The following is a 14,755-nucleotide window of genomic DNA, read 5'->3' as shown; positions in this document are numbered from 1 at the left end:
ACTTTTCTCAATCCTCTTTATTGGATCGGAAGTTCATTTAAACATAGAACTTAAGGAGAAAAAGATTATCATTAAAATTGACTTCATGAAAAGGACTTGAGGAATCAGGTCCCTCATTCAGTCCTCACATTTGCCAATTTCTCCATCCTTCAAGACTTCCACAAATCTAACCAGAACTTCAGCCTCACGCTTTAGAATATTAGATCTACCTTGTTCCCTTTCAGTTACACTTCCATCAAAATCTACCAAAGACTTATTAGGGTTATGATTCTGATAGAGTTAGTTTTTTTTTAAAGTGATAGAGTTGGATTTAGATTTGGCATATTTGGAAAGAAGGATTACTTTAAGACAAGGTTGATTCTGGTTTTGAAGAAAAGAATCAGTTTTATTTGGGTGTAAGATAGAGAAGTTTCTTTTTGGGGCAACAGGTCAGTTTAGAAAAGGTTTAATATTTTGGACTTCAAAAGTTAGGAGGAGAGGCAGGATAAAGGCAAAAATAAATTGATGACATGACACTTCAATAGCTTAAAAAGGCATATAAGTATTGAAGAGACTACTAACCTGAGTCACAGGAACCAGGTTCCGTGACTGTTTTTGAAAATTTTGAGCAAGGACTCCTAGAAGTGCAATGTCACTCTTACTTATTTTTGTCCTGAGACTGCCATATGTGTATACCTGTAATAGTATAGATTTGAGTTAGATGTCGCCGAAGAACACTTTTTAACATTGTACCTTTCCTTCTTAACATAGCCAATCATCGAGGGACCAGGTTCCTATGTGCCATTTTAGAGATTCCAATGCTTTCCCTTCATCCTTCTGCTTGACTTGACTCATCAAATTAGTCTTTCCATTAGCGATATCTATAGCTTTACCAGAAGCATTTGTGAATTCTCCATATTTATCTACTTGGTTTTGTGACCCTTTTTCCATCATTGTTGAGAACAAACATTTGCATCCAAAGGCTCTTGGGTAGGTCAACTTGGCTTTTCTCCCATTGAGCAGTTCATAGAGAGACTTATTTGAGGAGGAACCTAATCATGCATTTGATAATCAAGTAGAAAGCAGTGTTGACTACTTCATCCCATGAACCAGGTCCTCCATAACCAATTTTTTAAACAAGTAGAAACTCACATGCCCGACCATCTTCATCATAATTTAGCATCATCACTAATGACACTTAGGCATGTTATATCACCACCATGCCGGGACTTAAAATCAGCAGTGTAGACATTCTTGTATCTTTTGGCCACAAACACCACCTCACTAGTCACAAGATTTGTGACTGTGCATATCTTGGACAAGAATTCCACTTTATTTCACACATTATGTCCTTTTGTTGCAGCCTTGTAGGTTTTGTTTTAAGAGGAATATCCCAGAAAGATTCCTTCATCAAATTTACCAGGCTAATTCTTTCCATTGTAAAGAACATAGCATTTGTACCCAAATGTTCTTAGGTGAGTCAGCTTGGGTTTCCTTCCAGTCAGCAACTCATAGGGGGTTTTGTTCAGGAGAGGTCTGATCATGCTCCTCTTTTCACTCCGGCTCAGTATTCCCATAGGAATTGCATGCTCCGTGTTCTTTGAACTTTGAATTTGACAGACCATGGACCAGGTCCTTCTTCATTAATATCTTCAGAAGTGGGAAAACTTGTATCCCCCCAATCCTTTATGCCAAGTCTTCGAATCATTATCAACTATATTCAAGTAGCTCATATCATCAGCTTAGACACGAACTTCTACCTTGTTTTCTTCCCCATACCTAGAATGTACCCCTTCTTTCCATTTTCCAAAGGGTACATCCCTTCCTTGCAGGGCGTTCAGTGACAGAAAATTCATGGTATTTCTAGTCATGTGCTTTGAGCATCTACTGTCCATGATCCATTGCAGTCCGCTTCCTCCCACTGTTCCCTACACATCTAAATTATGGGTTAGATTTAGGAACCCAAACGAGTTTGGGTCTCTTGTTATGATAGAAGGGATGTATAAGGGCTTTTCTAGTCCATGCAGGCAACATTTGTTTCTTGCGAGCGATACCTGGTCCCCTGTTAGTAATCACTTTGTCAGTAAACACTTTGTTTTTCTAAACACATTGAGCCCTGGCCTGGTAATTTTCTTTGAAGTGCCCATTGTTCCTACAGTGGGTACACAGCCAGTTATCAGGAACTGTGACGTACTTGTTGTGAGAGTTGTAAGGAGTTTTCTCCTTTTGTAACCTGATTCCCTGCCTGTTTCCACTATTGTTGAAGTACATGGCAGTGAAAACATCTGAGGACCAGGTCCACTTGAGAGATTTCTCAAGATCACTTTTTACTCTCTTCAATTCAGCTTGAAGCTGTCTATTTTTCTCGAGTTCACCACATATCCTAGTTCTAGCAGATTTCAACTCATTTTCAAGCCTAATGTGTTCCTCACTAGCTCTCTCCTTTCCTTTTACAGAATTTTCAGGTTTTGACTTAATCTCAGGTTTCACTATTGATTTCCTTAGGTGTGTAATTTCTGCCAAAAGATCATTCTTTTCTTTTCTGAAAGTTTCAATGGTTTCTCTTATGGTTAGTAACTACAACCACTGAGTCGTCTCTAGTTTGTTCAGATTTTGCTAATTCTAAAGTCAAAGAATCCCTATCCTCCACAAAACTATGAAAGACATTGATTAATAAATTAGCTAAAAACATAAGTTTTCTTGGAGAATAGAATTTCAGATTTCTCTGAACATCCCTGAAATTTACCTCTTTGTTGTCATCGTCTTTATCATCATCTGGTTGCGCCATCAACGCAAAGGTTGAGTCATATTCAGCTGATCTTTTTCTCTTGAAGTTCTTGGAGAATTCTTGCTTCAAGAGAGGACAATTTTTCATGAAGTGTCCACCCTTCCGCACTTGTAACAAAGATCATTGTTTTTTGATCTATTAGAGTTATCCCTTTCTAGCACTTCTCCATTTCTTCTGACCATCTTCTAAAACCTTTTGGTTAAGTACGCCATGTAACTATCTTCCTCACTCAAATCATTGTTAGCATCTTTAAGTACCCGATACTTTTCCTTCTTTGGTTTTCTCCTTTCAAGAGTTGGTGGAGCAGCCATGAGGATCCTTCCTAGGTGTTAGCCTGATAGGAAGAACCCGCTCTGATACCACTTGTTAGAAACTGAGTGTCCACCAGACTGTATAGAGAATCGGGTTCTCTATCTGTTTCCTCTGAAAATACTAATGAACCAAACTGTATAGCGATCTGGTCCTATATCAGTTTGGTACAGTGCTAAGTTTGTGTGAATCCACCAAATAGTAGAGTACTTGGTCCTTTATCGGGTTATGTAGTGAATGCTAGTAAAGCTGAATATAAATAAGGCCGAGGATTTTTAGGTGAAAAAATCCCACACAAGGGGATCAAAAAACTACGACCTACACATGTAGGCTTTTAACTTCACTAACTTGCAATCTCCCTATTACAAGCCACTTTACAATAACTCTATTACAATGACTTCAACTAACTTGTGATGCTCTCATCACAAGCCACTCTATAACTATCCTAGTTACAAAGAATTTGACTAACTTGTGGTATTTCCACCACAAGCCACTTTGTCACACTACGATTACAAAGGCTTTGACTAACTTGTGATGTTTCCACCACAAGCTACATTGTCACACTACGATTACAAAGGATTTTTCTTATGACTCAACCTAATCAACGCTTCTAATAAAGCTGGATATGAGTTACAATGAAGAACACATAATAAAGACTCAACAACTCTAAGGACTTAAGATATCATCAATCTTGGATCAAGTCCTTGAGGTTGCAGGCAACTTTGTTCTTGAGAGAGGTTCTTGAACACTTGAGAGAATATTTTCCTTTCATGATTTTGCAAGCGTTGAACCAGAATCTTGTGCCTTTCATGAGGTTTATACTACACAAGACATTACCTTAGTGACGTCAATTCATAATGGTGATGTCCAATCTCAATGGAAAGTGACTGATGCACTGTCTGTTGCTCTGTCTGATGTACTGTTGCAGGTAGTCACTTTCTGCAGTTGCTTTCCAGCTGTAGTTGACATTGTACTTCTATCAGAGAACCCTAAGGAACCAAGTCCCTGTTGTATTCCTCTTTGTACAGTTGTGGACAGTTACTTAGTTGTGTTCCAACTGTATATTTGACTTGTACTTCTGTTAGAGAACCCTGAGGGATTAGGTCCCGCTTGTATTCCTCTTTGTACAATTGCGAACAGTCACTTTCTGTAGTTGCGATCCAGCTGTATAGTTGACTTGTTCTTCTGTCAGAGAAGCACCAAGGGATCAGGTTCATGATCTGGTACTTGTGCACACTACCCAGATTGTCTTGAGTTCAATAACTTGAATCATTGTACTTTAGTTGATCAGAGAATGAGTGGGCACCGGAAATAGTGCAGCATGGCAGAATCTTCGTTTCCATCTATGTCCAATTGACTTTGTACTACCGTGAGGAACCCACAAGAGTATCAGGTCCTTGTCTGGGTTCCTACCTCTTAAAGCTGTAGCAAGTTCACATTTGGCTGGAATCCGTTAGTTGTAGTGTAATCCAAGTGAGTCAGATTCCCTATCTGGTTCTTGGCATTAAGTTTGTTAGATCATCAAAACGCAAGGTAAAGATATTGAAAACCTATCACAATCCATGTTAGCCATAAGAAATTGAATGCATTTTTTTCTAAGCTTGGGGATTAACCCCGTGCCCAGGTATACCTTTTGATCGGGAAGACGTTCAATCAATGTGACTTGTTCCAGCTCCTCGACTGTTGATTTGGTGGTATCGAAATCGTCGGGGACTATAAAAGATCTAGGAACCCCGTAATCATCATCTTCATCAGTCCCCTATTTATCCTATTGGGTCGTAGCCAACATCGATAATTTCTATTTAGCCTCTTGCTTTGTATCCAAACCCGGTTCCTTTGATGTTGCCAATGTTGATACCGGGATCACTTCTTCAACTACAAACATTTCCTTTGCGACCGGTTACTCCCCGTAGATTATTTTGATCCCTCCCAACGTTGGGAACTTTAACACTTGGTGAAGAGTCGAGGGTACTGCCCTTATGTTGTGGATCCATGGCCTCCCAAACATTGGTGTTGTACCTCATGTCTCATTCGATCACATAAAACTTGGTTTCCTGGATGGTTCCGGCAGTATTTACCGGCAATGTTAGTTCTCCCTTAGTGGTTTCGCATGCCATGTTGAATCTGTTTAGAACTCGGATTGCAGGCACAATTTGATCTTGTAGGCCGAGCTGTTCTACGACCCTCGATCGGATGATGTTGGCGGAGCTACCTGGATCAATTAACACACGCTTAACTCGATATTTATTTATGAGTACAAAAATTAACAGTGCATCGTTATGAGGCTGCATGATCCCTTCTACGTCCTCATTGTTGAAAGACAAGGTTCTTTCTGATATGTAATCTCGAGTCCGTTTTTCCCTTTTAATGGACACTTTGGTGCGCTTCAATATCGACCATTGAGGGGCATCAACTCCACCAATGATCATCTTAATGACGTGTTGAGGTTCTTCTGGTTTGGTCTGTTTGTGAGAATCCCTTTTTCTGAAATGATTCTTGGCTCGGTCGCTTAGAACTTCTAGAAGGTGCCCGTTGTTGAACAAACCGGCTACTTCCTCTCTTAACTGTCGGCAATCCTCTGTTTTGTGGCCATGAGTGCCATGATATTTGCACATTTAGTTAGGATCCCTTTGGGCTGGATCAAATTGTAAAGGTCGAGGCCATTTGGTATTTTTGACGCGTCTGATAGCTAATACGATGGCAACCACATCAATATTAAAGTTATATTCTGATAACCTTGGTGCTTCTTTAGGCTCGATAGGCCTGTCGAAGCCGTTCTTGCTCATGAGTCCTCGAGGGTTCTGACCTTGATCATCTCTCCTTTCATTCCGTATAGAACTTCGCCTTGACCCACTGCTTCCCCTATCTCCATTATACGGCATGTAAAGATCTTTGTTGACCTTGGTTCACGGTCAATATCTCTCTTGATTCTGTCGATGGGTCTGACAAGGTAAACGAACCCGGAAAGAGCCCCAAATTGATCATCTTCGACTCTGAATTTTGATTTATATCGGTTATGCACATCGGCCCAAGTAACAGCCAGGTACTCTATCATATTTTGCTTCAATTATTCTGAATCCACCGAGCTTCGAACATTGAGTCCTTGGTTGAAAGCTTGAACGGCCTAATCATCAGCGACAGGTGATAGGTCCATTCGTTCCATTTTAAACCGGGACACGAACTCTCTGAGCATCCCATTATCCTTTTTCCTTACTTTGAAGAGGTCCGACTTCCTGGTCTCGACCTTAATAACCCCAGCATGTGCTTTCATGAAAGAGTCTGCAAGCATCGCAAATGAGTCAATTCAGTTAGGAGGTAATTTGTGATACCATATTATAGCTCCCTTCGACAGGGTTTCTCCGAATTTCTTTAGCAAGACAAACTCGATCTCATCATCCTCCAAGTCGTTTCCTTTGATGGCGCATGTGTATGAAGTGACCTTCTTGTTTGGGTCAGTTGTCCGGTGTACATAGGAATCTCGGGCAAGCAGAATTTTTTAGGGATCAGTTTCGGGGCTGTACTCGGAGGGAAAGGTTTTTGCACGAATTTCTTGAAATCCAAGCCTTTCAGTACCGGCGGTGCTCTCGGAATTTGGTCGATCCTGGAATTGTAGGTTCAACCTTCTTGTTATTTGGCTCGATTTTCTTTTCCCCTAATTCTATCTGTTTCGTCAGCTCCTCTAGCATTCTTATGATCTCGGGGTTAGTCCCGACTCATCTCCATTCGATCTCTCCGAGACGGGTTCTTCTCTGTGGGGGATTTCCCGGGACGGATCGGGTTCAATATTTCTCGGTGTGCGGTTTTGGTTTTGTAACTGAGCTATCGCCTCCCGTTGAGCCTGTAACATTTCGAAGATCATCCGTAGATTGATCCTGTCTCCCCCATTGTTTTGAGTATTATGCGTTGTTGATCGGGCTCCACCACTGGTGCTATTTTTGGGATCGGTAGGCAGGTTTGTGTCGATAGCCACATGCGAGTTAGTTCTAACGGGTCCGCGACCGGAATTCCGATGGGATCAGCGGGTGGTACCGTGTTACAGGACGCTATGTTGTTATTTTCGCTGTGGTAACCGGACTCGAACCCGGAGTCGGTTTTAACCCATCATATTTCAATCCCGATCTATCGTATAATAGACGAGCCCGATTTCGACAGTAAACAAGAGAAATATGAAATAGATCAAAGTTGCTACGTACCTTACACTTGAGGATATCAAGTTGAAAGAATTACTCTATTATTCACTCATTTTCGTCATGATGGGACGGATTGATTGCGCGACAGCACGCGCACAATACACACGCAGAGTAACATTCACGCACAAATGTCAAAATCAAAAAGACTAATACATACATAAATATCCTTTAATTCCTCGAATCTTACAGTTAGCAACTTTGCCTCAAACTCTTAATTTCTCACATAAACTTTGATAATTTCGTACGCAATGGAATCGGAAGCTTCATCGTAAGTAAACACCAATCTTTAATTTTCCACTAACCCATAACTATAGTAATTGGACCTATAGAAAACTTATTATGATGGCTGCAGGTTCGAGTCGAGCGAGACGTTGGCAGCTTTTGTGGCGTCGACGCCGTTGCTGGAGGAGTCGTTGAAGGCTTGCGGCGTCGCCGATGCCTCGGTGGATAGCCACTTCGCCGTGATTAAAGTTGGTGGGACAGCATATGTCGCGTTCTCCGGCATCAAATTGGCCGCCGGAGTCGACCAAAGTTGCCGGAATTTGTTGCCGCTTCCCGATGAACTATTTTCTGGCTTGTGCATGGATGGGACGGATAATCCGCCCATGGTCCATGCCGGATTATTGCATCTTTTCCAATCCGTTTACACAAAAAATTTCTTCCGTAATCAGGTCAGTTTATTTATGTAAGTATTTCCATGGGCATATATATATATATATATATATTGGAATATCATCTTCTACTAAAGAACTCTCCTGTAGCTTTAATACTTCCTAATTAAATTGTAACTAATGTATCTCCTGTTAAAGGTTTCCATAATGCCATAATGGTGATGATTCATGAACAATTGCTCGGATGGCCAAATACTTAGTTAATCCTATCAATATCTACTAATATAACTTGACTCGATTTGTGGGGTGTTCATTTTTTGGTATGCATATTGAGAATATACCAATTCAATTTTAATGGATTCAAAATAATGTTATGACATGGATTGAATTTTTCCATTTTCATTGATTAAATAATATTTAATTTTTTTAAAGTGCGATAAGGAAATATTTTACTCCATGCATTCACTTTCTGTGATAATTTAAAATTCCATAGAATAATGGGTGTGTTTGGTATGAAAGAAAAATATTTTTCGGAAAATATTTTTTAATCTTTTCATGTTTGATTAGCTTAAATGTTTTGGAAAATATTTTTCTCATAAACTCACTTTTCTCCAAATGAGAGAAAATATTTTCCCTATCAAGAGAAAGAGAAAGGAAAGTATTTTTCAAAACTCTTTTTAACCTTCCCCACCATATTTCTCATCCCCACCAACTCATCCCCACCCCCACCCCATCTCAATCTCGCCCCAACCCCCACCCCATCTCAATCTCGCCCCAACCCCCACCCCACCCTAAATATAAATATTATTAATGGTATTTTCTTTTTATGTTATAGATATAATATTTCTTTTTCATTTTAACAAATGAGTATTTTTCTTTTCATGATATAAAAAAGTATTTTTTTCATTTTAACAAAAAAAATTATTTTCTTTTATTTCAACAAAAAATATTTTTTTTCATAATGTAGAAAAAGTATTTTCTTTTCATAATGCAGAAAAATATTTTCTTTCATTTCAACAAAATAAGTACTTTATTTTATGTTGTAGAAAGAGAACTTTCTTTTTAAACAAAAAAAAGAGTATTTTCTTTTTAGTTATTGGGTATAAATTTCAACGTTATTTTTGTGTAAAAAAGTAATGCAGTACATTAGTTCCTTTGAGTTTCCGTGAATTTTTAGAAGAATAATTAAATTCTTGAAGAAAAATAGAGTTCTGAAAAAGTTAGGTATTTGGAAGAGGGAGAGGGGAAGGAGAGCGGACAAGAAATATGGGGACTTGAGAGAAGGGGATGCGTGAGAAGAGTAGCATTAGAAAAATATTTTCCTAAAAATCATTTTTTACTCTTTAACCGAATACTAGAAAAAAAAAATTTAAAAAAGTTTTTCACTCACCAACCAAACAAGGGAAAATAAGTCAAAAAACCACTCATTTTCTAGGAAAACATTTTCCGTAGAAACATTTTCCTTTATACCAAACACACCCAATGCTTACAAAAAGTTACGAAATAATCTTACTAACTGTTTTGTTACTTTATTTTTTAATAAAAAGAAAACCAAAAAATATTAACATATGACTGCCATTTTCTTTTGACAAAATAAAGTAACTCAAAATTTCGACATATATATATTTCTCATATTGTATCAACAAAATTAAGCGAAAAAAATTTAATGTGAAATAGAAGGAACAATTATCAAGCGGACATACTGCTACTTAAAGGTAGAAATTCAATTTGGTTGAAAAGAGCAAGATTGATTTTTTAGCTCCGTATCTGTCGTAACTCGTAACAAGAAAAACTCTTACTAGAATGAGTAAGTTCTAGAACTAGAAAAGTATAAAAAGCTCTATGTGCATCACAATTGACTATTGACTCGACCTTTGACCAGGAGGTAGAACCGTACAAGTTTGATGATTTCTAAAACAATTTTTTTTTTTAAAAATAAAAATAAATTAAATCGTTTTAAAACAAAGTTTGAGTTTTCCTGACCAAAAAAAAAAAAGAAATTAGTCTCTTCTAGATTTTCTAAAACTTTCACACACTCTATACTGTTCCTTTCATCATTTGATTCAATGACCACAACATTAAGTCAACATCACTAATTTGTTTATTTATTTATTTTCTTTCGGAATTTTGTGAAATTGACAGAGCAAAGACCGAGCTTTTCAACAACCATTTTATGTCGTCTAAAGTAGATTCCGTGTGCATTATTTGATTAAATGAACCATTCAACTCACATCCAACCCTACAATATTCCTATGTTAGTCTTTCTGCATAAAGTTTTAACGTTTATATTGTTAAGGTGTGAGTTTCTTTTTTCCGGAAAAAATGGACGAATAGCAATTTTTCAGACAACTAATCAATATTTAGCCACCATTTCAAAACTATTCAAACTTTGGCCGTCTTTAATATGAAAATAAAAGTTTGGCAAGAATACCCCTAGTTAAAACAAGAAAACACACACAAAAAATTCGATGGAGTTTGAATTGCCACAATTCACGTTGTTCAAACTCCAAGACAGTGTGATGAAGTTTCACTTGTGTTAAGTTCGAACTTGAAGAAAACTATAATGGGGTAATTTAGTGCCCATTTGGATTGACTTATTTTAAGTGTTTTTAAGCTAAAATAACTTTTAAGCCATTTTGTAATGTTTGGATGAAGTAAAAAAGTGCTTTTAAGCACTTATTTTTAAGCTAAAATGACAACAAAAAAATAGTCAAAAGCCAAAAGTTAGAATTTCTAACTTATGACTTAAAGCTATTTTAACTTAAAAGTCACTTAAAATAAGCTCATCCAAATGGGCTTTTAATTAATAGGTGATACATGAGAAAGTGATTTCCCAGGTGGTACACTAGTACTAATATAAAAGGAAATTCTTGGAGTTCGAACTTGTAATAGTGAAAATCCAAGTCCAATAACTTATAGTACTACTCATGCTCCACGGTGTGCTCGAGTTTTTCTTCTAGAAGTTCGAACTCCAGCACACTATGCTACAGTGGAGCATATAAGAGTTTCTAATACGTTGTGTTAGAGTTTCATCTATAACTGAAAACTTGTATTTTTCAAATTAATTTCAAATGGTGGCTGCACAACAAAAAAGCAGAGTAAAAAGTGGCCTACCCGTGCCATTTATACATTTTCTCCCGCTAAACCCCCTACTTCCATTTTGCACATGCCCATATAAGTTTTCATCTAAGAAAAATGTTCAAACACATTTGACTCACTAATAATTAACATTTCATAATTTAACAACACATGTACGAAATTTAATAAGAAAATGTTCAACAATATAATACCTTGCAATTAATGTAATAAAGATATTTCACTACTTAAACACCCAATAATTACTTTCAGGAAACTATTTGAGTGTCTTCATTAGTATTAGTTATTAGAGAAAAGTTTTAGGCGTAAACCATGCATCATACATATGATATAGTCAAATTATCAAATATATTAAGTCATTTAGGAATGTTGATCATATTATAATGTTATAACTTACTATAATCTTTCAAAATCTTTTGACGTTTCTCTTTACTGCAAATGCGAAATTAGCACACTGGTAAAAAAATAAAAATAAAAAATAAAAAAAGTTACTCTGAACAAGACTATCATAGGTTGAGTTAGTCTCATTCATCACTCCAAATACATAATTTTTCGCCAGGAGTAAAATGTGGGTAAAAGCACATGTGCACTTGGTATTTGAACCAAACTACTAGATGCATGACATGGTCATGGTTGGAAATAAATTTCTATCATTTAATTATGGATAATTATCATGTGTTCCACATCTTTTAATATCATTTAATCATGGTAAGTTGATAAGTGTTTGATGCAAACACCAGTGTGTAAGTGTTTCCCTTGAGAGATTATTTTTAATGGTACTAAAACTCAAAGCTCTTTCGTAAAGTATCTCTTAAAACTTAGTGATCAACTGGGAATTCACTTGAAAAAAGTTGATATGACGAGACTAATGAATTTCTCGAAATGTTTAAGAAAAAATCTTTAAATATGTCTTGCATATTCATGCTGTCAATAAGTAATGATAGGTTATTTGTGCATTTTGCCAAGTGATCTGAAAATAATACAAGATCAAATAATTTCTAAGATTGTCTGCACGAATTCTCTTCATAACAAAAGCTTTTTCTCCATTTTTATTTTCTTGAATTTCTGTCACCATTTCTTCTCTTGAAATGTGCAGATGGTAGAAATAATGAACACGAGCAAGTCAATAGTCATAACAGGACACTCAGTTGGAGGAGCAATTGCTTCCCTCTTAGCTCTTTGGCTTCTCTCCCACCCGCAAAATGTCTGTTCATTAATTTGCATTACTTTTGGCTCTCCAATGCTTGGCAATGAGTCCTTTTCCCAAACCATTCTTCAAGAAAGATGGGCTGGACATTTTTCCCATGTGGTTTCACAGCATGATATAGTGCCAAGACTGCTCTTTGCCCCTTCTCCTACCCCACTTATTGCACTGGCTTCGTCTTCTTGTTCTTTCCAGTTTATTTTTCACTTATCAGAGGAAAACAAGACTCAGCTATTCCGCGTTGTGTTGGCTTCTCTTGAAGTTATATCAAAAGGTGAATGTAAGAGTTCATTTTGGCCCTTTGGAAGCTACTTGTTCTTCACCAACATGGGTGCAGTTTGTGTCGATAATGGGATGCTTATCGTTAAGTTGCTTTACTTGATGTTACTGAATGGTTCACCAAGTTCTAGCCTCGAGGATCATCTTGGTTATACGCATTATATTCAGAAACTTCATTGGCAATTTATAGAGAGTAGAAGCTTCATGGGAGGCAATCTACCTGAGGCAAGCTATGAAGCAGGGATAACATTGGCGCTGGAGTCGCTAGGAATAGCTTCTCATGTAATGTCAAACATCTATATTAACTACTTTCATATGCTAGTAATGGTGCAGAGCAATTTTCATCATACGAGAGCAATGTATGCTGTATTGGTACTATATCACATATATTGATACTCGTACCTTACTCTAAAGGGATGAAAATTGCTCTCGTATCGTTGATTCTAGTTTTCACATGGTTCATCTCTATGTTGGTTCTCATTCTCTGATTTTGCTTCTACTTGACAAACAGGAATTGAATTCAGAAGATGCTAAGAAGGCCCTGAAAGAGGCAAAAAAGTCAGGTCGAACTCGCAACCTTAATAGTGCCATCCTTGCAATTGATTTATCCAAGATCAATCCACTAAGAGCACAAATAGAGTGGTATAAAGCATCCTGTGATAAATCTAGTGATCAAATGGGATATTACGATTCGTACAAGCAACGAGGCAAACGAGGTGCCTCGAAAAGAGACTTTAAGGTCAATATGAACAGGATCAGACTTGCAAAGTTTTGGGATTCTGTGATTGACAAGTGGGAAAAGAATCAATTGCCTTATGATTTTCACAAGCGTGCGAAGTGGGTAAATGCTTCTCAGTTCTACAAACTCCTCGTAGAGCCACTCGATATCGCAGAGTACTATAGGAGTGGGATGCATCATGTGAAAGGCCACTATATGAAGCACGGTAGGGAGAGAAGGTACAAGATTTTTGATACGTGGTGGAATGACGGAGAGGTTGAGAATGGCACAGATCATACTACTGCTGCAAGGAGCAGGTTCGCGAGTTCGACACAAGATTCATGCTTTTGGGCTAAGGTTGAGGAGGCAAGAGACAGGCTGATTAAAGTCAGAGCTGAGGCTGATGCCAGAAAGTTTGTCAAGATATTGGAAGATATCACTAAGTTTGATCAATATGCGAGGAGATTGATTGAAAATAAGGAGGTTTCAATAGATGTTTTGGCCAAAAACTCAAGCTACACATTGTTTATAGAGGAATGGAAGGAATTCCAATCTCAGTTACAGCTGTTCCAACCTTACTTTCCTGGAATTCCTGAGGGTGAAATGGTTCCTTAGATAAATATTGCTTGAAGTTTGTGGGTCCAGTTGGGGCATCAGTAGTAGTAGTAGTAAAGAAGCTCAACTAAAATATCTGTTATAAGTCTTACCTCCAATCTTAATGTAAAGAGGATATATCTTTGCAAGGAAAACAGATATGAATTATAACCAGATGATCTAGTCTAAGGAACTGTCAGTATTCACTGGATGAAAAAGTTAAGAGAAATTTTAGAGGTTAGAAAGTGCACATATTACGAAAACAAAAGGCATATAACCTACTAACACTAGTGGTAATGAATGTATACATGTCCCAAAGTGAACTTAGATAATCTATAGATGGCAATTTTTTTACAAAAATAGGAGGAACTAAAGTAGTCAAGGAACTAGAATCACCAAATACAATTGCCTAGGTATTTGATTCAATGCTAAGAATGCAACTCATGATGTCTTGATAAGATGGACATCACAGTTCGAAAATTCATAATCATCAAAGACAATTGTGTTTAGGCTTTTAATTTAGTGGTAAAAACGCAGCTCATGATGTGTGAATAAGATGCACGTTACAAGTTCAAACTCTATTTATGAACGAATGCATGGTATTTAATTGGAGAACGGTTGAGAGCAATCCCATCATCCTTGAGTTTCGAAATGTACGCCAATTACCCTTCATAAGTTTCTCGATTGTTTAAAAAGAAAACTCTTGTTGGAATTGTAACGATCCAACCGGTTGTTTTGCTCTATAGAATCTCGTTCCCCTAAATAAGACTTCCCGTACGTACTTTTACTGTTTTATGACTTGCGGGGATGATTAGTTCGGGATTTGGAAGGGTTTGGTTAAAATCAAAACACTTGGTTCCTTAAGATTAGCTAAAAAGGCTAAGTTTAACTTCAGTCAATGTTTTGAGTAAATGTCCTCAGAATCGGGATTTGACTATTCCAATAGGTTCGTATGATGATTTTGGACTAGGGCGTATGTTCGGATCG

At 37.4% G+C, this 14,755-nt stretch overlaps 1 protein-coding gene across 1 annotated transcript; it reads left to right on the top strand.

Moving 5' to 3' along the window:
- Positions 1–7,420: 7,420 nt before the first annotated feature.
- Positions 7,421–13,942, top strand: LOC104249940 (lipase-like PAD4). The gene is made up of 4 exons (XM_009806472.2): positions 7,421–7,534; positions 7,619–7,937; positions 12,070–12,738; positions 12,968–13,942. Exons 1-4 carry the CDS (start codon positions 7,515–7,517, stop codon positions 13,787–13,789), a joined length of 1,830 nt encoding a protein of 609 aa, XP_009804774.1. The 5' UTR covers positions 7,421–7,514; the 3' UTR covers positions 13,790–13,942.
- The last annotated feature ends 813 nt before the right edge of the window (positions 13,943–14,755 follow it).

The sequence above is a fragment of the Nicotiana sylvestris genome, chromosome 2 (assembly GCF_000393655.2).
Source record: "Nicotiana sylvestris chromosome 2, ASM39365v2, whole genome shotgun sequence".
Classification (NCBI taxonomy): domain Eukaryota; kingdom Viridiplantae; phylum Streptophyta; class Magnoliopsida; order Solanales; family Solanaceae; genus Nicotiana; species Nicotiana sylvestris.
Note: the sequence above shows the minus strand (reverse complement) of the source record. Positions and strands in the feature narration are given on the sequence as shown.

Bases quoted from the DNA above. Each gene is read 5' to 3' on its own strand.
- LOC104249940 (XM_009806472.2), top strand. From the start codon at position 7,515: ATGGAATCGGAAGCTTCATC. The intron at 7,938-12,069 runs GTCAGTTTATTT...TGAAATGTGCAG, and splicing joins AAAATTTCTTCCGTAATCAG to ATGGTAGAAATAATGAACAC. The intron at 12,739-12,967 runs GTAATGTCAAAC...CTTGACAAACAG, and splicing joins CGCTAGGAATAGCTTCTCAT to GAATTGAATTCAGAAGATGC.